Below are 24,351 nucleotides of genomic sequence, written 5' to 3' on the forward strand. Positions count from 1 at the left end.
TGGCTAGCATTTGGTTCTCCACCAAAACCCCAACAAGGACTTTCTAAGACAAGCTCTCAAAGAGTACCATGGCAGGTAATCACATATAAGCTTGCCTTCTCTTTTTGTGAAGATTAGTGTGATGCTCTTTCTTTTGTTCTATGCTCACTATTTTGATCTTTTTTTTGCAGAGATTTGGGGCATACATTGAAGAAAATTGTGCATGTAGAGATTGCCATATGATTGTTAGCTTCTGAGAAATATTTGATAGTTGGATCAAAATCATGAAGAGATACTCTAGAGGTGAGCTTATATCCCAAGAGGAGAGTTTGAGAAAAAAGGGAAGGCGACCTTCTCTTGTTGCATTTTGTTGCCTTATGGGGTTTAAAGGATGAAGACATCCTTACACTACAAGAGGAGATCAATGAAGGTCATAACTTTTTTCTTAGAAACAAATGGGATAGGAAGATATGATTGACATGGAAACAAGGGCTAAGCAAATCAAGCAAGATAGGGTCCTAAAGGAGGAATTAGTCACTCTTTTCAATGCTTTAGTTCCAAAAAGTAGCATTGTGATGAAGGATTGGGAAGAGCTTGTTGATGATTATGATATCAATAATAAATTCTACACAAAGATTTTAGGCATTTGCAAAGATTAGGTATCAAAGAAGCTCACACGTGGAGCTGATGCAGGGTCCCTACCAAATGGAGCAAAAGATATTGTGAACTTCCTAATTGGAAAAAATTAAAATCCTCTTCAATCCTCCACTACTTCCCCTTGGCGTGTATATGTTGTCGGATGCAATCTAGAAACCTTTTATCTTATACATAATGTTTACAGAGATCCAATTACCATTAGGGTTGTTGTTCTAAATGTAGCACATGGGGATGAGAGAATGAAATGGGACTCTATAAAGTTTGGAAAGGTTGTATCCACTCTACTACAAATAACATGTGAACCTAAAAAATTCATGTTTTTATCATTTCTTGATCAAAAGTAAATGACAGCTTTGGAAAATGCTCTTGAAAGCATTTCTTGCAAGTATCACATGCTAGTTGGTAGTGCTTACTTCCTACCAATGGATAGAACGTTTGCTTTTGGATCTATAGATTCTTTTGTGGTTTTGACATTAGTGACCATGGAGAAAAGCTTCAACAATTTTGAGCAATATATAAACAATGTCAACAAGCCTTTCATTTTGGACTTTGAAGGCTTGGATAAGGAGTGCAATTATGAAGATCTTGAAGAAGAACAAAGGATTACAAAGGCCGTTTTGAGAAAGAAAATGAAAGTTATGGAAACTACAATAAAAGCATTCAATGATACTCATGAGATTGTATTTGATGTATATGCAAGTGAACTTGTATCTAAGGTGGCATTGGAAAATCATATGAAAACTATTGCAGTGATTTGCAGTACTCAAGAGCAAAGAGAGGTTGAAGCACAATTGTGGAGGGTCCATGAGAGTCCCAAACAAAATTCAAACTCCCAAGAGGTTCCTCCTACTGAAGTTCAAGTTCTTGAAGTAGCACGTGAGGGCATAGAAGAATCAAGCCAAGACATAGCAATTCCAATTATGAAAGAGAAACTAAAGGCTACTTTAGGTGTTTAAACTCCATTCCTTCTCCTTTCATCAAGGAAGACACATTGATGTAATTTTGATTTTTTTCTTGAGAAGTTACTCACAGAAGATAGGTGAAGAGCTTAAGGCTAGCTGGAACAACAACTTTGACTGGGTGAAAGATGAATGATGGATGGCTGTGAAGGGATTTAGCTTTTATAGCCCACGAAGGCCATTAGGTCAGCCTGACCGACCTACGATATAAGCCTCCACTAGTCGACCAGGGAATATTCCATTTACCATCGGGCTGGGGGGGCTGCCCCTAGACCCCCGCCAAGGGGGCCGCTGGCCCCCCTGGGACCCCCAACCAGGGGCCGCGAAAATAGGGGGCCCTTTTAACTCCCTTACCCGCAACTCAATGCAATGAGCCTCGAGTTACTACTAGCTTAACCACTCCGTCTAACCCAAAGATTAGACCCACAACAGTCACCTTTTTGCCATCCGGTCATATAGACCTCATCTGATATACATGTCAAGACTCAACCAATGTCTGGACTCACATTTGGCTTCTCCTTATAATGGGGGCCTTACAAATTTGAGCACCATGGATCATGGGTGGCACCTAATGAGGGTGGGGCATTGATCATATCTAACACCCCCCCTCAATGTCCACCCATAGGTGAACTATCTCCTCGGCCCAATGCCGAGTCTCTGAAGATGAACTTGAAGCAGATCCTTTGTAAGTGCTTTGGTGAAGATATCTGCTCCATTCTCCTCTGTTGGACAGTAGACTAGTTCCATTATTCCATCCTCCATCAAATCACACACATAGTGATACTGGATCTCTATATGTTTGGTGCATGAATGAAACACTGGATTTTTGGCAATGGCAATGCAACTCTGATTGCCACATCTTAGCACAGTTGGTTCTTCATTCTGCACTCCCATATGCCATAGAATCCTTCTCAACCATACTGCTTCACATGTAGCAAAACAAGTTGCCTTGTACTTTGCTTCAGTAGAAGACAATGCCACTATTGGCTACTTCTTACTAATCTAAGAGAAATTTCCTGAACCCAAAAAGAAACAATAACCAAAAATTGACTTCTTGGAATCACTGTCTCCTGCCCAATCTGAGTCACAGTTCCCCACAAGAGAAGTTCCAAAATTGTATGTGATACCATAGTCAAGAGTTTCCTTCAAGTATCTGAGCACCCGCATCCCAGCCTTCCAATGACTCTCATGAGGTTTGTTTGAGAACCTGCTCAAAACACCAATAGCAAAATTGATATCTGGTCTAGTGTTACACAAGTAGATCAGACTGCCGACTAACCTCCTATATCTCCCAATATCTGCTAGTGCTGATGTATCCTCGATGGATAACTTTGCATTCACCTCCATAGGTGTAGCTATCTCCTTGCACTCGGACATGCCAAATGCCTTCAAGATATCCCATGCATACTTCGTTTGAGAGATGAAGATCTTTACTAGCTCTTGCCAGACTTCAATCCCCAAACAATAGTGTAGCAAGCCCAAGTCTATCATTTCAAACTCAGAAATCAAAGTCTTTCAAGTTTGGTTGATCATATCTTCATAGTCACCTGTAATAAGAAGGTCTTCCACATATAGGACAATCACTACAAACTTTTTACCATCCTTATAAACATAAAAGTTAGCATCTGAGGCACATCTTTTGAAGTTTAGGTTTTAAAAAAACTTATCTATCCGCTGGTACCATGGTCTGGGGGCTTGTTTCAACCCATACAATGCCTTCTTCAGCTTACACACTTTGTTCTCAGAATGGGGGGCCTCAAACCCTGGTGGCTAAGCCACGTACACCTCCTCCTTAAGGTCACCATTTAAGAACGCTGACTTAATATCCATTTGGTACACTGGCCACTTCTTGTGGGCAGCCACTGCAAGTACTGTGCAAATAGTGGCCATCTTGGCAGTTGGGGAAAATGACTCTTGAAAATCAAACCCTTCAACTTGTGAAAATCCTTGGGAAACCAGTCTAGCTTTGTACTTTTCTAAGGTACCATCAGCCTTGTACTTTACCTTCCAGATCCACTTGGTGCCAATAACCTTCTACTTTGTTGGTCGATCCACTAGCTCCCAAGTGTCATTCTTCATTATGCTGTCATACTCCGCTTGCATAGCAGCCTTCCATGATGGATCTACAAGTGCTTATTCTAAGTTAGTTGGCTCCTTTACTTCTCTCATAATCTCAACCATCAAGGCCATATTGACTATGTGAGCAAAAGCCCTCCTTTGCTCTTCTATTCTCTAAGACCTCCTTGGTCAGTCTACCTTCTCCTCAACAGATGCAGGCATAGGATTATTGTGGTCATAGAGCTGCTTCACCTAGCGCGGCAATGGCTTTTCCGCTGGGGTGATGTCAGGTTGGTGAACTTTTTCCTCATCATTTGAAGGTGATGCTTCCTCCTCCTTAAGGATAGGGACAGCTCTTGGGATAGGTTCATAGTGGACTACTTCTTCGCTTGATGATAAAGTGGAAGAAATTGCCTTCTCCTCCTCCATTGTATACGCCTCCTCCTTGCACACCACATCACGGCTCGTGATGATCTTCTTCGCCTCTTGGTCATATAATTTGTAAGCCTTCTGCTCATCACTATAACCCAAGAAGATACATTTTCTGCTTTTTGGTTTTAACTTGTTTCTCTTCTCATCTGGAACATGTACATAACATTCACATCCGAAAATTCTGAAATGTGAGACAGATGGTTTCTTACCAGTGTAAGCCTCATGAGGTGTTTTTCCCTTGAGAGCCTTTGTGTAGCTCTGATTTAGAATGTAGACTACAGTATTAACAGCTTCAGCCCAAAAATGGTTAGGCAATCCCTTGCCCTTTAGCATACATCTTTCCATCTCCACAATGGTGTGATTCCTGCATTCCACAACACCATTCTGCTGAGGTGTGTGTGGCGTCGTCAATTGACGCTTGATCCCTTTGCTCTTGCAAAAGTCATCAAACTCCTTTACCAAAAGCTTACCCAAAGCTTACCAAGTTTTAGCCATTCTCAACAAGTTTTACCATTCTTTAAACTTACCAAAAGCTTGAGCCTTACCACGAAGGAAGTACACCCACATCTTCCTACTGTAGTCGTCAACAATCAACATAAAATAAGAAGATCCCCCCAAGGCCTGTGTAGACATCTTACCACACAAGTCAGCATGCACCAACTCTAGAGGAGCATGTGCTCTATTCTTGCTTTCTTGTGGAAATGCCTTTCTCTGTTGCTTGCCCGTCATACAAGCTTCACATGGTTCCTTCAATTTAGTTATTGTAGGTAGGTGAGCAACCATACCTTGCTTTTGCATCTCCTTCAACACTGCAAATCCGATGTGTCGAAACCTTTCATGCCAAAGCTTACTTGTGCCCACTCCAGCGGTGGCTGTAAGAGCACTTAGCTCATACAGGTTGTTCCTTCTTTCTCCTTTGCCAACAATTGTGCCAACACTATCAAGAATTTCTGCACCTGTCTTCTTGAACCTCACTTCATGACCAAGATCAGTTATGGAAATTGATAATAAATTTCTCTTGATTTCGGAAACATACAACACATTTGAAAGCTTTTTGACTTCACCATTTGCAGCAACAAAAGAAATAGTACATGTGCCCGCAGTAGGGCATTTAGCATCATTTCCAACCGTCACAGTGATGGATTCTTGTAGAAGCTGCATAGAACTGTATAGACCTTTCTTGTTGGTCATGTGACGGGAGGCCTCACTATCCAACACCGATGAGTCAGTGGTAGATTCTTCTTGCGCGGAGGAGTACACTTCCTCAATGGTCGCCATGAATAATTCCAACTCTGCTTCAGCCGTATTGGTTGTCTCTTTCCCTTTACTTTTAAGGGTACCATTCTTTTCATCTGCCTTCTTGACATGACAATCTGCAATTGCATATCCTTTCTTCTTGTAGTAGAAGCACTCTCCTTGAAACTTATTCTTGCCGCCCTTATTTTTGTCACCATCATTTTTTGTGGAGGAACCACCTTTTCCTTTTACATTGGCAGAGAATACAGCATCTCCATTGTTGCTTCCTTCTCGGGCTTTCAGCCTCAACTCCTCCTCCATCAATAATGCACAAAACTCCTCAAAAGTCAAAGCTTGAGGTCTCACCTGAGTATTAAGGCCAGTTACTAGTCATCAAACTTTTGTGGACAAATCGGAAGACACCTCCGAGCTAGCTCTTCGCTAGTCTTTTGTATCCTAGCGCCAGCCATCTGGTCATGCAGATTCTTAATCCGAGTGATGAATGCTTCAATCGTCTCTCCTTCAACAAACTTCTCCGCTGCTAGTTGATTCTCCAAATTTTGAATCCTTGTTTGGTTTCGTGTTTCATACTGACTCCTTAGTACATTTCAAGCCTCTGACACTTTGATTATATGCTGAATCAAAGTCAGAACACTATCAGAACAGCTTGTAACTAAGGCACACAATGCATCTGCATTCCTTCATTTCCAATCTCATAGAAGATCTGCATTCAGAGGAATCATCACACTAGAATTTGATGGGTCGGGGGTAGGCTGTGGTTCTGCATCAGTCCCCAGCACAGTCTCCAAAAGCTCATAAGAATCAAGGATAGTTGTAATTTTGAACTTCCACAAGGTGTAGTTTGTACCATCTAACTTGCCTTCACTGAAGGTTGGTGGACGAATCCTCAATGTTTGAATAGCCGGTACATCAGCACTACCTCCTACACCGCTTCCTGATGCGCTAGAACCGCTTCCGGAAGTCGACATAATTTCTCTTTGCTGTTGAAGCCTTTGCCTCTTGCATACTCTCCGATCTCTAGAGCCCCCTGGGCTCTGATACCATGTAAAAAATTACACGACGCAGCGAACAGAATCTAAGAAAGAGATAGAGAGTACACAACAGATAAGAGGAGAATCAGTAGATTCTTTAGCTCCAAACAACTGATACAAAGATGGCTCTGTCCACCCATGCGCTTCCACTGTGTGAAGCTTAGATGGCGATCTAGACAGAAGATAGGTGAAAAGCTTAAGGCTAGCTGGAACAACAACTCTGACTGGGTGAAAGATGAATGATGGATGGCTGTGAAGGGATTTAGCTTTTATAGCCCACGAAGGCCATTAGGTCAGCCTGACCAACCTACCATATAAGCCTCCACTAGTCGGCCAGGGAATATTCCAGGGATCCGTCTAACCCAAAGATTAGACCCACAACGGTCACCTTTTTGCCATCCAGTCACATAGACCTCATCCTGATATACAAGTCAGGACTCAACCAATGTCCGGGCTCACATTTGGCTTCTCCTCATAATGGGGGCCTTACAACTTTGAGCACCATGGACCATTGGTGGCACCTAATGAGAGTGGGGCATTGATCATATCTAACAATCACAAACATTTCATAAATGGTAGTGCAGCTAAATGTTTTATACAAAATCTACAAATGTTTTATTTTTCCAATATACGTGATGCAACAAGGCAGTGACTCTATATGGACTAATTTTGACTTCCATAGTAAATATATCCCTTACATTAAGGACTTTTGCATGGCTATGAAATATATGCTTATTAGAATATTAAAGTGTTTCATGTAGTTACCTTGGTGTTTTTAAATGCCACAAATATCAAGGAGAGAATCTACTTAATTTTTTAATTCTTTCAATAACATCAGTTAATTGTGTTGAAATTTCTTATAAAGTGGTTTAAGTTCAATTTTGTACTTTATGTCTTAGCTAACAAATAAATCTTAATTAATAATAAAATTTATGTCTATTTCTTTGGAAACACAAACCATTGGTCAAAGGTTAAATCTTTGGTCTTAGAAAAATCATAAACTTCTAGCTTGGTATATAAATCTTCATTTTATGATATAAAAGTTCATTTAGCTAGTCAAAGTGTGAAGCTAGTTGATTTTGGCCAAAGCCAATATCCATCCTGTCCAAAGATAGATAGAAATTTTGAACAAAAGATATTTATATATCATACATACACATACAAAAAATGTAATTGGAATGAGAAATTATTTAACATACTTGTGTCTATTGGTTTACACAAAAAAAAGAACCATCACATCATAGGTTATCCAAACTTATTACTATGTGGTATTAGATCAAGTTATTAAACCACACCTAGTTAGTAGTGACTCTTTTAAGGTCCTCGTTCTTGAAACTTATACATGTCACTTTAAATCATGCTATATATAAAAGAAAAAACTCATATTATAATATCTTAAAATCCATAACATTATAAATTTTGGCCATGATAACATATTTTCATATAATGTTTAAGGCTATTGTATTCTGAATTCTCTCTGCACTCGTTCAAACCTTTGTATTCTTACATTAAACTTGGAAATTTCCTAGGTATATACTAGCTAAGCCTCCTTGATGTTTGCACCACCATACAACATCATGTTTTGTTAGTATGCTAGAAAAGATAGAGGTGAAATCCAAATTTCCTAATAGCCACATAGCTTGCATTCATCATTTAAGCTCTCAAGATGTGTGATCTCATATTTGTAACATACAAAGTACCCTTTAAAGATAAACATAAACATAGTGCTCTCTTTCATTCACGAAAGTAAGACATTCATTAAAAGTGGGACTTGGAAAATTTCCAAAATCTCTAATATGGTATTCCACAAAGAAAAAGTCAATCATAGTTATGGTTCTAGTCTCTAGGCTATGATACCATACTATAGCTTGTCCTTTCAGAGTCATATTAAAGAACATCATCAAGTGTCCATCTTGAATTCGATATTCAAACATTAACTTTAGAATTCATTGATATGAAGTTCCTCATCTTCCTCTACTTATCTATTAAAAATGGGTACAGGGAATCCCAAGGCTGGTAAGTCCAAGCGTTCCTACTGGGATCGCAATGGGTTGCGCCATGGTAATAACCAAATTTTCTAAAGGAGTTTGAGCAACGGGACTATAACTTCACTCGAAGTGGGTTGACTAATTGGATTGGAATGGGGGAAGTACTAGAACTTTCTCCTCCTAATGGACTATGTGTGGAACTAGGGTTGTTAAGACCCCTGCCTTGTAGGGATATTGAACCACTCCTTTGCGGAGAATATGTTCTAATAATTTTGGCCCACTGTCCAACCCATTCAGCTCTTTCTTACTTCTGAAGCTCGACTTGACAATCTTTTGAATCTATCTCACAGCCTTTTGGTGCACACTAATAATTGGTCCCTATTGACCAAGATTCGAAAAAAACCGCCACTTATTAGTCGAGACCTAAAATGAACCCAACACTAGCTCTATGGCACTAACCACGCCTCTACTACTCACCTCAAACCACCCCACACAGCCTTGCGGCTAAGAGCGTCTAAGAGCTTTATGTTTGTATGATTTGTAGTCTAACAAATATTCTTTCCCGCAATCCTCAGAGGAGGGAATCCCTAAACATATTGTTGTTATATACCACATTATAAGTACATATATAGGGAGCACCCCTCAATTGATCACCACGGCTCCACTACAACTTTCCTCCACCTCAAGGATTGGCCCCAAGATGCATCGTGAATACATAGAACACATGAGAAACAAAATCTACTCTTTTGATTAATGGATCCAGGAGATAATGAATAATCCTCACCGAATATCCCCCAAAGAACCAAATATCTAACCCTAGAGCTTAGGGTACCTGGCACTCTCAATATAGGTCATCACTCATATAAACAGGCACTGTGCATCCATGATATGATACCATATGGTGCATGCATGCAATTGTGTATGACTAGCATGCTCAAACAAATTTAGTCACTAACAATTAGCATCATGAAAGTGTAAAGATAGTTCTTTTCATACTTTGCTTGTACTATGCGATTGCTTCGTTGCTTAGGGCTAGTATTGAGCTTTATCATGCTATACTCGACCCTTTTTATTTTAGAAAACAATGAACCCTATATGACATGCATCATAAAACATCAAAACTCAACGTACTTTAAAAACTCAACAATCCCCTTCACCCTACCATTTAGAGTTATGCATTTGTTGGTAGGATTAAGGCATATTTTTAATGTATTTTTCTTTTAATAAAGTGATAAAAACCAACTTTAATATAGAGATAAAGCTGAAATGAGGCTAAACATCATGTTTCAACTCTCCCATACATTCACAAATATAAATCTTATTTTTCGGATGTGAACTTATTTTTCTCTATTTTTCTAATTTTTTCTATTTATTATGGAAAATTAATGATATTTTCTAATTTCTTAGTTTAGATTGATTGATCTTACTAAACTTGACTTTCTTAGCATATTTTAACCATAGAAACAACATACACACGACAAAAACCCAAAAATCGCATAGTCTCGAGTTTTGCATGTTTAGCATAAAATTATTATATGACTAATTTTTTATGATTCCTTCAACACGACTGTTCAATTAGAGTATTGGCAATCAAATATAAGCATTTCTAACAATTTTAAACTAGAATTAATCATAAAATAATGAGACCGATGACTTACTCATAAAATCGTGCCTTATGACGCATGTATTTCAAAATTGAGACCCGCTAACACTCTTGAACGGTCATTGATGATCCATCCAACCTTGATTTATGTCCCTTTGCACTCCCACAATATCGCACAATCAAAATCTTCCCTCTCAGCCCACCACCTCCTTCTCTCATACACTAATCCATGAGAACAAACAACAATATGAGAGAGGAGAGAGGAGAGAGACAGACTAAAATCAGATCTCTTCCACATGCATATTTTTTTATCGGTTTGGAGTGATGAAGGGCAAAGAAATTAGAGATCTCAAGACCTAGAGCATTCCCTTCAGATGATCAAACAAAAGAATGAAAATTTTAATCATTTGGGGGGGGGGGGGGGGGGGGGGGGTGTGTAAGGGCTTTGTAGCTATACCATGCCATTGCTACCGATTGCACCTATATAGGGAGTAGTAGTGACTCAAAGCCCTGCCTTATTTCCACTCTACGTGTGATTCCCTATGCCCAGTGGTGAACCCTCTTATGTGCGGCGTCACGAGGGTGTAGTCCTGGGATGTGTCTATGTTGTCCCGCTTTTTGGATTGAATAATACAAGAGTATACCTTGAGCTCATATTGCGTTACCTTTCTGTGCCGTGTTGAGTGCGTAACGAGTGCAGGTTTATCACACTTGGTATCAGAGCAACTCTTGCTTGGAGTGAAGGAGTGCTCACGGAAGCAGGAGGAAAGATCCAGTGCCTCAAAGAGATCGAAGTCATAACGGCCCACAGCGCGACGCCCTGCGTCGTGTCGCCCCATGCCGTGTCGCCCCACGTCGCGACACCCCTCGATGCGTCACCCCGGCGTGATGCCCCAACCTCGACATCCCACCGTCTGAAGACGTGATGCGGCTTCCCTGCGGCACGACCCACACCACCACAAGCGAAACGCGGCTTCCCCGCGTCGACACCACCACCAACCACATGGAGGACAAAAGGGAGAACGTCACCCTCCCAACACTGGAGGAGAGGAAGAAGAGTAGGGGGCAAGAATGGAGAGTGGCCCAAGAGATGAAGGTGGCCGGACTAGAAAGACAATTAGATGGTATGTTAGGCATGCTAGAATCAATATGGAGGAACATGCAGATGAAAGAAGAGGAGGAAGAAAGGAGGAAAAAACTAGAAGTAGAGCAGGGCTATAGAGAATGGGTGATTCAACATCAAGAAGAGGAGAAAAGACACCGAATGCAAGAGGAGATGGATAGAACGGGTAGAGAGGAGACATCTAGGAGGGCGCAAGATACAAGGAAGGAGAAGGAGAAAGTAATAGAATTAGGAAGCAAAAAGAAAGACAAGAAGAAGGAGAAGAAGCACCATCGCAAAGAAGAGGAAGATAGCAGTAGTTCAGAAGATGATTATAGAAAATTCAAGATGCCCCAACCCGCCAAGTACAAGGGAGAGAGAGATGGGTTGGTTCTGAAGAAATGGATCGCAGAGGTGGACAGGTACTTAAAGTATTCACGAATTACCGAAGACAGGAAGGCAGAGGTGGCACCCATTTACTTGGAGGAGGACGCTGCCAGTTGGTACCTGCTAGAACAAGAGCAGGGCCACACAATCTGTTTGTGGGAAGAACTCTAGGAAGAACTGAAGGACTACTTTATTCCAAAGCTAGAGAAATTCAAAGTGAGAGATGAATGGAGGAACCTCAAGCAAACACATGGAAAGATGAAAGAATATGTCAGCAAATATAGCCAAATCATGCTGCAGCTACCAAACATGGATACAAATACTAAGCTACATGGATTTTTGTTTGGGATGCAAGAATGGGCTAGAAGAGATGTGGAGAGACAGGAGCCAACAAGCTTAGCAGAAGCCATGAGAATGGCTGAACGACTGGTGGACCTAGAAGGCAGAAGAACAACACAAGGGAATCAAAATAGGTTCAACAACAACTTCAACAACACCTTCAACAACAACTCATGGAACTAGAGGCCCAATGCTTCTAGAGGGGCATTCACAGATACAAGGAGTCAAAACACCACTAACACCACGGCCATATCACAAACCACATTAGTACCAAGAGGAACAGCAGGAAGATGGGGAAACAATCACTATAGGCCAACCCCTACCACATCATATGGGCCCGCAGGATCAAATACATCATGGTGGAGACCCCCAGGCCCTTCCACCGGCATCAGATGCTTCAAATGCGGGGGTCCACACTACCAAAACAGATGCCCAATAGAAGATACAGCTTCATCGAGTGGATCAAGGGTGAATGCAACTTGTGCATATGGAGGAGAAGAACTACAACCACCGCATATCCAGGAAATTCCAAATGGGAGTGAAGAAAGCATGGACCACCCAAGGGTAGGGTCAGTTAATGCCCGACCCCAATGCATGGCAGCCAGGGTAGCAGCAGTCCACCATCTATACATCAAAGGCCGAATGGGCGAAGGAAACCAACCTATCATGGTGGACACAGGAGCAACACACAACTTCATGACACCAGAGTGTGCAAGAAAACATGGATTGAAGCTATCAAAGGCCCCAAAAGGATTAACAGTAACATTCGCACAAGGAGAAGCCAAGGAAGTAAAACAAGTCTTTGCAGTCCAAGTGGAAGCTGACAAGTGGAAAGCGAAACTCAACTTCTTAGTAATCCCAATGGATGATTTTGAAGTGATATTGGGATTATAATTCTATGACAAGTATGTCATTGCAATGTTTGGTAAGGGTGTGAATGAAATGATGCTAGATATGCAAGGAGAAGGCGTCAGAGTGCCATGCGAAAGAATGTAGCTACCTGGCAGGACCCCAATCAAGGTGCAAATGAAGGAGAATAAGCCAGGAGTATCATGCCAAACAGTAAAACCAACTGCAAACCAACCAAAGGGCTAGACCCAAAAAGCACCGGTCCAAGGGACCGTGATCAGGCCACGTATCATGACACATAGTGCAAAGCAAGTCGAAAAATCAGTCAAGCAAGGAGATATGGTCTATCTTATTAACATTCATAGAGAAAGAGATATGGACAAAAGGCACAGACTAAAAAGATAGCAGACATGCTCCCGTTAGTTCATTCCATTCCATCAACACCATCTAAAAAGTCAACTGTATGTACCACACACATTCAAAGATCAACTGACCTAGATCTAATCATGGTTAAGTCAATGTGACTTAACCTTATTCACTAAGATAAACAAAATGAGCTTGAGTCTCAACACTCCCCCTCAAGCTCAAGTAGGATACTTGACTCCAAGTAACTCTCTGAAATGCACAAACTTATCTTTACCTAATGACTTGGTAAAGATATCTGCAACTTGGTCTTCTGTCCTCACATGGACCAAATCAATGTCACCTGCAATCACTTTTTCCCTGATGAAGTGATAGTGTACCTCAATGTGCTTAGTCCTAGCATGATAGACAGGATTACTGGCTAGGAGTACACTACTCATGTTGTCACAATAGAGTGTGATAGGCCTGACTTCCTGCATGCCCAAGTCATCAAGAAGCTTCATGAGCCATGCTGCCTCACATGCAGCTAGTGCAGCACCTCTATACTCTGCCTCAATATTAGAGAGTGCAACTGTAGGTTGCTTCTTACTGCTCCAGCTGACCATACTACTACCAAGGGAAAATGCATACCCACTAGTAGATCTCCTGTCATAGATACTTCCTGCCCAGTCAGCATCTGTATATCCTGTAAGCTCCAAAGGCTTATCGTGCTCATAGAATAGACCATAATCTGATGTAGCCTTTACATATCTCAAGATCCTCCTCACTGCATCCAAGTGTGGCTTCATAGGCTTCTGCATGAACTGACTAATCAGTCCAACTGAATAGCTAAGATCCGGTCTAGTAATGGTAAGGTAAATCAGGCTACCCACCATTTGTCTATACATAGTGACATTCTCAATCTCATGTCCAACATTTGCAAGTAGCTTAACATTTTGTTCCAATGGAGTGCTCAATGCTTTGCAATCCAACATACCATACTTGGTTAACATATCCTGTGCATACTACTTCTGCAACAACCAAGTACCATGAGATGTAGAGATAACCTCAATCCCAAGGAAATACTTTAGATCTCCCAAATCTTTGACCTGAAATTCAGCATGTAACATTTCCTTGATCTCTCCAATTCCTGTGACATCATCACCTGTAATGATTAAGTCATCCACATAGATGACTAATACTACATAACCAGCTCTTTGTCTTCTTTGTGAATAGGCTATGATCAGCCTTGCCCATAGTAAAGCCAAGTTTTTGTAAGCATGCACTTATCTTAGCATTCCAAGCTCTAGGTGCTTACTTCAGCCCATATAATGCTTTCTTCAATCTACACACATATGTAGGAAAATCTGGATGTGTATAGCCCTCGGGCTGATCCATGTATACTTCCTCAACCAAATCACCATTGAGAAAAGCATTCTTCACATCCATCTGATACATGCTCCATCCTTTAGATGCTGCCAAAGCAATCACTGTCCTCACAGTTGCCATTTTAGCAACAGGACTGAATGTTTCCTCATAATCAAGACCATATTGTTGTGCATACCCTTTTGCCACAAGTCTTGCCTTGTACCTTTCCAATGTGCCATCTGATTTGCATTTCACTTTGTATACCCATTTGCAACCAATAGCCATTTTTCCTTCAGGCAATTCAACCAAATCCCAAGTGTCATTTTCAGCCAATGCTGAATATTCCTCATCCATTGCCTTACACCAATGATCATCCAAAATAGCTTCAGAAAACTTTGTGGGTTCCTTGAAGCTAGTGACTTTTGCCATATATGCATAGTGTCTCACTGTGTAACCACTGTATGTAAGCCTATCCATAGGCTTCCTGACTCTTTCTGATCTCCTCAACTGAGGTGCAGTATGAGACTCTCCTCTCTCATGAGGTGGTATATATCTATGTCTCACACCAGGAGTCACAACTGATGGAATACCAAACTCACTATCCAAGCTGTCAGTACCAGGTGAATCATAACCACAGGTGAGTGGCCCAGTAACATCATCAAGTTTTCCTTTGCCTTTATCCACATCTCTCCCCCTCACTGACATACCCGTGTCAGTGGACAAAGATGCTGAAGTCCTCAATCTACCTGTCCAAGGGCTAACTGACGGAGTAGCATCTTTAGAAGGCCCAGAAATTGCTGCACTTTCATTTGTACCTGCATGTACATAAGGTTCGTGATAGCCATTTTCATCATTCATCACAGTGATCTTCTTCTCATGCCATGATTTTAGCTCATCAAATACCACATCTCTTGAAATGAATGTCTCATGAGTAGAAGGATTGTAGCATTTGTACGCTTTCCTATCTTGTGCATACCCAATAAAAATGGCATTTTCTGCCTTTGGATCAAGCTTGCTCCTCTTTTCATCTGGAACATGTACATATGCCAAGCATCCAAAAACCTTAAGATGGCTGATGTCTGGCTTTATCCCATAAAGCCTCTCATAAGGAGTCACCTCATGTATACCTGCTGTTGGTGTACGATTCATGACATACACTGCAGTCATTACAGCCTCTGCCTTATATGCATTTGGTAGGCTTTTCTCATTCAACATGGCTCTAGCCGATTCCATGATCACCCTGTTTTTCCTTTCTGCCACACCATTTTGTTGTGGTGTGTACCTGCATGTCAATTGCCTTTTAATTCCATGAGCTGCCAAGAAGTAATCAAAGTCCTTAGAAACATATTCTCCACCACTATCAGATCTCAAGCATGAGATATAGCAAGCCAATTCTTTCTCCACATGTCTCTTAAAATCCTGAAAAACATCCATGACATCACTCTTGTGCTTTAGCACATACAACCATGTGTACCTACTATAGTCATCTATGAATGCCACATAGTAACGTGATTCCCCAAGAGATACATTCTGTGAGGGTCCCCATACATCAGAATGTACAAGCTGTAATGGTCTAGTAGTAGTGCTTACATGCCTCATAAATGGAAGCCTTGATTGCTTTCCAAATTGACAAGACTGACATACATGTCCCAATTCCGCATGCTTGAACTTAGGAAGTCCAAGTACAACTTGTTTATGCTGCATATTCTTCAACTTTTGAACATTTACATGTCCAATCCTTTTATGCCATATCTCAATGTCCCTTATTGCAGCATTTTCATGTGAGTACATAGCAGCATTCAATGCTGGAATTTTCGTATCCAATGTAAACATCCTGCCATTTCTTTTTCCTTTAGCAATGAGTTTGCATCCTTGACCATACTCTTCAATGTAGCATCCATCTCTATTGAATCTAACTTGTAGATTTTGTTCAGCCATTTGTCCCACAGAAAGCAAGTTTTTGGTTATGGAGGGTACATGCAATACATCATAAAGACTCTTTCTCCTGTCACCATGCATCATCAAGGGAACAATACCTGTATGCATAATGTCATGTTGCGTATCATCCCCTGTGCAAACATATCCATGAGCACCTTCTACCAATGTGTCAAACCACTCTCCATGAGGAGTCATGTGGTTAGATGCCCCTGAGTCTATATACCATACATCATCGGCTTTGTCGTGTACAGGCAACCCTTTCTTCACATGTTGCATTGCAAACAACCTGTCATCATCCTGCATACCACTAGAAGAAGCATAATTACCATGTTGCTTCCCTCTTCCTCTCTGATCATTCTGCTTTTTGTAGCAATCTTTAGCTACATGCCCGTATTTGCCACAATAATGGCAATCCTTATTTGCATTTGATTGCTGTCCATAACTCATTTGAGGCTGCTGCCAAGTGCCTCTTCCTCTAGGTGAATAACCTCCTCTTCCACGAGCATTTGAGGCACCTCTATTTGCTTGAGGCTGCCTATTTTGCCATCCAGTAGCTTGCTGACCACGGGCTGCATATGCATTTCCAGCACCTCTTCCTCGAAAATTTGATCTTCCTCTTCCACCTCTACCCCTTTGATTTGAGTAGAAGACATTGTCCCTACTGTTTTTAGATCCACTGGAACTTGTATTAAGTCCAAGTTTCACTTCTTCATGCAAAAGAAGTGCTACAAGTTCATCAAAGTCAGGCTGCTCCTGACGCACTGAAATGGAAGTATCAAACTGCTTATATTCCTGTCCAAGTCCATGGAGGGTAGTAGCTACCAAATCATCATCCTCAACTTCAGCTCCAATTGATCCTAGTTGTTCTGCAATGGATCTGATCTCACTGACATAGTCCTCAATAGACCTTCCATTTCTGGATATGTGGCTGAACTTTTGCTTCAGTTGTGTCTTTCTTGCATGAGTGACATGCCCATAATTCTTCATCAATAAGTCCCAAGCAGCTTTTGGGGAAGTACAATTTGCAATTTGCATAGCCTTTGTGTCTGATACACATAGAGACAACCAATGCAAGACCTTGCTGGCCTTTTCCAACCAAGTCCTGTGTGCCTTCAACTGATCCTGTGTTGGAGGTCTATCTTCCGGTAGCTTAGGCTCATCTTCAAGACCTGTGACTAGGTCCCAATAGCCTCTTCCAATTAAAAAATTAGACATCCTGAATTTCCATAGAACGAAATTGTTATAGTCCAGCTTCTCACCAACTATCTGAGTGATAGTATCCTTCTCTCCTGTGTTTGCCATTTTAAAGCCTTAAGTTTTGCAAAACCAGTTAATTTTCCAAAAATGCCAGCAGGCAATACGCTTCCATGATCTGTAGTACAACCAGTCTTTTACTGCAATCAGTAGTCTGTCAAATCAGCCTCATAGAAGTCAAGCTTGAGCATACAATGCTCTTGAGTATGCACACGTCTATCACTGACCATTTAGTGCCACACTACCAACATCTGTGATGAGCACCCTTGAACTTCACAAGTACATTCAATTCCAAAAAAAAACTGCACAGATTTCAGCCTATATGACTGCATAAGATCCAATACATGTAGGAAGTAAATACTCAGTATTCCTTCAACTGACTGCAGCTGCAAACATGATCCAAACACAAGCTTCAAATATTGATACCAGTTGTATTCTTGAATTTACTGCTCAGGACTTGTTGCAGAAGGTAAACATAACTTGCTGAATTGTTTTCATAGTCCACAGAAAAAAACTGAAGCATTTCTTTCTTGCTGTCCATATTGAATACTGATGGTTATTTTCCAAAGTACACACCCATACATGCTTAAATAGCTATAAAGCATACGACTCTTGCTGATTAGCAGACATTTGCACCAAGGCTCCATGTCCATCTTTGTAGATGCACCTCACCAAACCCAAGAGTCAGTCCCCAAACAATGTCCAACTTTGCATGCTCAACTTAGCTTTTCTCAGCTGGCTGCTTCAGTGCAGGGAAATTGATATTCCAATCATAGGCCACAAGTTTGTATTTTGGCCAGTGGGGGCTGCAGGAACCTTTTCGATGGTATAGGTCTCTGCACTGATACTTTCCTTTCTTCTCATCAAGAGAGCATAGTTTACGTTTTGGTGACTTCAGAATTACATTGATTCACAAATCTTGCTATGAATGGATCTGCTATACGCAATACATCCCAATCAACCACTGACATTCCATGACTCAATCTTCCAATAGCAACGAATGCAAGTAAAAGATAATATCACCTCCTGTTGGGAATGTAATGCGACCCCAAGTAGGACTATTGTCAGAGGCCTTCCGATCAACCTTTGCAACTCCTTCAACGAAGACCTTCTGGTCTTCAACACAGGGCCAGAAACTACATTCAAACGTTGTTGCTTATGCACTCGATACCAATCTGTGTATGACAAGGTATGAAATACAATGGATAAGTAAGGCATCAATAGCACAACGGGCTGGCACGATAGGTCGTCCAGGACTCTGCTATCATCTCTACTCATCAGCAGTATACGATGACGCTTTTATTGATTTCAGTCTATCGTGCTCCACTTGAGGGTATCGTGCTGCTCCTGCACCATGAAATGAATGGCCTTTTGACTTTTCAGCATCATGAAGACAGTGAACTCTGATCCCACGCCATCTTTAACAGCATTGGAAACTTGCTATGGTGGCATTTCACACATCAATGGAGGGAGCTCCAATTTTTGCTATTTTGTCTGATTCTAACATCCGTCTCTACTGCCTGGATATAACTCCATCACTGACATTCTATAATCTTCACGTGCTCTCTGGAGAATCATTGGCCAAAAGGGCACTGATTTTGGCATATCAGAATAAACGCTTTCTTGAAGGTGCTCTCCTCTGAAGGTCATAGCCATGACCACCAACTTGGCTCTGCATCCCTACTACCTGGCGAGCTCTGATACCATATTAGCATTCATAGAGAAAGAGATATGGACAAAAGGCACAGACTGAAAGGGTAGCAGACATGCTCCCGTTAGTTCATTCCATTCCATCAACACCATCTAAAAAGTCAATTGTATGTACCACACACATTCAAAGATCAACTGACCTAGATCTAATCATGGTTAAGTCAGTGTGACTTAACCTTACTCACTAAGGTAAACAAAATGAGCTTGAGTCTCAACATATCTGTGTATGAGCGGACCAATTGAAGAAGAAGAAAATGGCAAGAAACCCAAACAACAGAATAGGAACACAGAAGTGGCAGAAATACTTAAAGAATTCAAAGATGTAATGCCAACTGAGCTACCCAAGGGTCTACCACCTAGGCAAGATGTGGATCACAAGATTGAGCTGATTCTAGGGTCTGCCCCACCGGCCCGAGCTCCCTATCGCATGAACCACACTGAGCTCATGGAATTGAAGAAGCAACTACATGAACTAGAAGAACAAGGATTCATCCGCCCTAGCAAATCCCCCTTTGGTGCCCCAGTGTTGTTTGTAAAGAAGAAGGATGGGGGACTTAGACTCTGTGTAGATTATAGGGCTCTTAACAAAATCACCATAAAAAATAAATACCCTATGCCCCTAGTGGAAGACCTCTTAGATAGACTGCATGGGCCCAAGTACTTCAGTCGGATTGACCTTAGATCAGGATACCACCAAATCCGCATAGCCGAAGAAGATATCCCAAAAACATCCTTCCGTACCCGATATGGTAGTTTTGAGTGGTTAGTCTTAGGGTTCGGCCTAAGCAATGGACCAGGCACATTTTGTGGCCTCATGGATGGAATTTTTAGACCGGAGATAGATATCTTTGTCATTATCTACATAGATGACCTCCTAGTCTACAGCAAGACCTTAAAAGAGCACAAGCAACACTTACGCCGAGTTTTTGAGAAACTGCGGCAGCATCAGTTATACGCCAAGCCGGAAAAATGTGAGTTTGCAGTGAAAGAATTGGAGTTCTTAGGCTTTATTGTAGGAGCAGATGGAATCAAAGTGGACCCTAAGAAAGTGGAAGCTGTCCAAAGATGGCCTGTACTGAAAACTGTAAGAGAAGTGCGGGAGTTCCTCGGCTTCACAGTATTTTATCGAAGGTTCATCAAAGATTACAGCCTTATCACTGCCCCCCCTCTCCCACCTCACCAAAGAAGATCACTCTTTTACATGGGGGAATGCGCAACAGGAAGCCTTTGAGCAGATGATGAAGTGCATGAGCCAAACTCCCGTCCTAAGGGTGCCGAACTTGACCAAACCTTTTGAAATCTCTACAGATGCATCTGACTATGGCATAGGGGGTGCACTAGTCCAAGAGGGTCACCCCATTGCGTATGAGTCAAAGAAATTTACCGCTGTTGAAACAAGGTGGAGCACACATGAGAAGGAAATGTTAGCAGTCATCAACTGCCTTAGAAAATGGAAGCACTATGTTCAAGACAAGCATACAATAGTTTTCACTCATAATATCTCCCTCAAATACTTCCAATCCCAACCCAAGTTATCAGCAAAGCAAGCCCACTGGCTAGACTTCCTAGCCGAATTTGACCTAGAGATTAAGCACAAGCCCGGCTCTACTAACAAGATAGCAAATGCCTTGAGCCAGAAAGCTAACCTGAAAGCTATCAGTGTGGTCAGCACAGCAACTTCATAGAACTTGTCAAAGAGCCCTAGAACAAGATCAAGAAATGCACAAGATAATCAAAGATGTGGAAGCAGAGAAGACACCACATGGAATGCACACGTTAGAAGAGGGTATTCTATTTTTAGGCAAGAGATTGTATATCCCCAACAATGTGGAACTAAAGAAACTCATCCTGCATGAGATACACGACGGCAAGATTGGAGGCCACAAAGGGCAAAGCAAAACCTTGGAGGCCCTTAGGAAGCAGTTCTTTTGGCCGAACATGAAGGAAGAAGTGATAGACTACATCAAAACTTGCCCCACTTGCCAAATGGTCAAAGCACCAAGATCAAGACCAGCTGGACTACTACAACCATTACCAGTACCTAACCGCCCATGGGATGTCATCAGCATGGACTTCATTGTGGAACTACCTGAGTCCCATGGGTACACAATCATCTTTGTAGTGGTGGACTATTTCTCCAAATAGGCCCACTTCATCCCGGCCAAACCACCATTGAATGCCAAGGAGGTACTCTTCTTCACACATGTATTCAAACTGCATGGCTTACCACTGGCCATTGTATCAGATAGAGATAGAAGATTCATGAGTGACATGTGGAAGGAACTCTTCAAGACTTTGGAAACCCAACTGAGATTCTCATCATCCTTCCACTCGGAGACAGATGGACAGACAGAACGAGTCAACCAAGGCATCGAAGATTACCTCCGCAGCTATGCTCGAGTGGACCAGAAAGATTGGGCCTTGTACCTTGATGTCTTGGAATTCCACTATAATAGCTCCATCCACTCGGCAACAGGGTACACTCCCTTTGAGTTAGCCACAAGAAAAGAAGTCATTACACCACTGGCCTTAGCATCCAGAGCATCCAAAGCGGAGGATCAAGATGCAGAAGAATTCTTGAAGAAATGGAGAGATCGAAATGTAGCAGCTAAGCAAAGTCTCGAGCAGAGCAAAATAACCATGACAGAGCAAGCAAACAAGAAGAGAAAGGTTGTACTATTCGCCAAAGGAGACATGGTCCTAGTGAGCTCTAAGAATATGTTACTTCCCAAAAACATGACCCCCAAGTTCAATCACCGCTACTATGGACCCTACTGAATCACTCAAGTGCTGAACGAAGTCACCTACAAGCTGGACCTGCCAGACAGTGTTTGTGTTCATAATGCATTTCATGCTCATCTTCTGCGCAGGTTCTATCCTGACAACCAATGGGGACGGTGCGTACCAATTCTCTATTCCAATGGTCCCTTCAAAGTAGAAGCATTCCTCCGATGCCGGGAAGAACAAAGAGCTTCCCTGAATACCTCACCAAGTGGCGCGAGCATCCACTCAAGGAGGCCACTTGGATCTCAGAAGCGAAGGCCCGTGAACGCGAAAAGGATGCCTTCGCCCTTTGGCTCGAGGAGAACCCCCCTGCTCCTTCTACCGACCCTTGAGCCGCCCCAACACTCCAACAAATAATGCAGTTCTCAATCATAGACCCCAAATGTGCCTCCACTCCTCAAATGTAATCGAGTCGAGGGTGGACTCGCATGGTAGCAATCATCACAAATAACTCCATCAAACGAAAAAGCCCCAACGTCTTAGTGCAGCAGACACTGGCCAGTCTGGTAGTATAGACTGTGTTAAGACCCTGCGGTCCCCTTAGACCGACAGGCACTGACCAGCTTGCTAGGAAAAGCTGCATTAAGACCCTGGATGAGTCAAATAACAAACGCTACCCTTAGATTACTGAGGTCAGCAATCCAGTAAGCGGGGGTGAGTGTAAGGGCTTTGTAGCTATACCATGCCGTTGCTACCGATTGCACCTATATAGGGAGTAGTAGTGACTCAAAGCCCTGCCTTGTTTCCACTCTACGTGTAATTCCCTATGCCCAGTGGTGAACCCTCTTATGTGCGGCGTCACGAGGGTGTAGTCCTGGGATGTGTCTATGTTGTCTCGCTTTTTGGATTGAATAATACAAGAGTATACCTTGAGCTCATATCATGTTACCTTTCTGTGTCGTGTTGAGTGCGTAGCGAGTGCAGGTTTATCACAGGGGGGTTGTCAAAAAAAATAGTGCCCTCCCCATGTTTCATGCAAATCATGGCTTTTCAATTCTAAAGCTTAATTAAGCTTAAGCTTTTAAACAAAAAAAACTAGATCATCTTTTGCATGTTCACACTTTGGCAAAGTGATTTTTTTTGTTTTGGTGGGGTAAACGAGCTCAGATTCGAGATCCATCTGGCTAGCTGGCTTCACAATATCAAAATCTATAATGTTGGCCTTTGTCGTGTACTTTGCGGCTCCCAAATCACATAGTTGCTTCATAATGCAAAATCTTGTGGGAATTAAATGGGGGGTCAAATGGACTCTGATCAACAAAACCAAGACTCGCATTGGGTTTTTGGCATAGAACTCCATCTAGAAAAACTCCGGCTCTTCGATCCACAACCATTTCATTTTGCATGAAAAATTGGTCTTTTATGGCCTCCCAAGCTCTTTTTTGCTTCAAAAAATGGCCTCTAAAATCCTCTCTCAAAACAAACTGGATAGTTCAATATTTGGATGAGGATTAGGACTATTTAAAGTTACAGGAAAATAATCAAAAAAATATTATGAGATTGAAGTTGAAAGGGACTAGACAATTCAGTATTTGGATGAGGACTATGACCTTAATGTGTTACCTCATGATTCTGTTTGTGATGTTGGAGTTTCTTGTGAGAATTATCCTTAGATTTTTTGTGAGAATATAATGGAAAGGGTTGACCACTATGTTTGTGGAGATAAAGAGTTAAATTCTTATTTTGTTGAAGAGATTAGTTGTTTGGATGGGTGCCTTGGAGAGGATTTATATTTTGATGAGTTTGGTAAGGAGATGACTCAGATTGATGAGAATGATAGTGTGTTTAGGTGTTTTGTGGATGGGATTGAGTTTAGGGATATAGAAAGCATTGAAACCTTGTCTCAAAGCCTTAGAATTTTCATGTTTTCCTTTTGGGAGGATGGGAGGGGTATGTGGATTGTTGTAGATGATGCATTTACTGTTGATGATGTGGGTTGTTTTGAGGATTTTGGATTTGGAAGTTTTGTTGATTTTAAGAAATTTGTGGATGACTTTTGTGTGTTTAGTGAGGTGTTGCCTAAGAGAAATGTGACATTGATTTCTTTGGATTCTAAGTTTGAAGAGATTTTGGAAAGAGTGTTGCATTCGATTTTTGAATGGCTCATAAGTGTGGTGTCATTTTATGAAAGCAATTGCTGCATATGAATGCTTGCAGATTATGGGGATGACTAAATATGTTAAACATTTTGGCAAAAATTGAAAACCTTTGAAAAACACTAGATAGGTTGGATTTTTGTTAGCTTAGCTATGTGCCTGACTATTTGTTTTACTGGTTTGTACCTAGATATTTTGTGTTTGTTTAGCTTAGGAAT

The 24,351-nt window shown here is 41.6% G+C and overlaps 1 protein-coding gene across 1 annotated transcript; it reads left to right on the top strand.

Annotated features, from left to right (window-relative positions):
* The first annotated feature begins 875 nt into the window (after positions 1-875).
* On the top strand, positions 876-1,592 carry LOC148034437 (uncharacterized). The gene has a single exon (XM_087680522.1). The coding sequence runs from the start codon at positions 981-983 to the stop codon at positions 1,590-1,592; it is 612 nt and encodes a 203-aa protein (XP_087536648.1). The 5' UTR covers positions 876-980.
* Positions 1,593-24,351: the final 22,759 nt, after the last annotated feature.

The sequence above is a fragment of the Lygodium microphyllum genome, chromosome 6, assembly GCF_053477565.2.
Source record: "Lygodium microphyllum isolate KBCC chromosome 6, Lygodium_microphyllum_v1.1.10, whole genome shotgun sequence".
NCBI classification, from domain to species: Eukaryota; Viridiplantae; Streptophyta; class Polypodiopsida; order Schizaeales; family Lygodiaceae; genus Lygodium; species Lygodium microphyllum.

Coding starts and splice junctions, on each gene's coding strand:
- LOC148034437 (XM_087680522.1), top strand. CDS start 981: ATGACAGCTTTGGAAAATGCTCTTGAAAGCATTTCTTGCAAGTATCAC.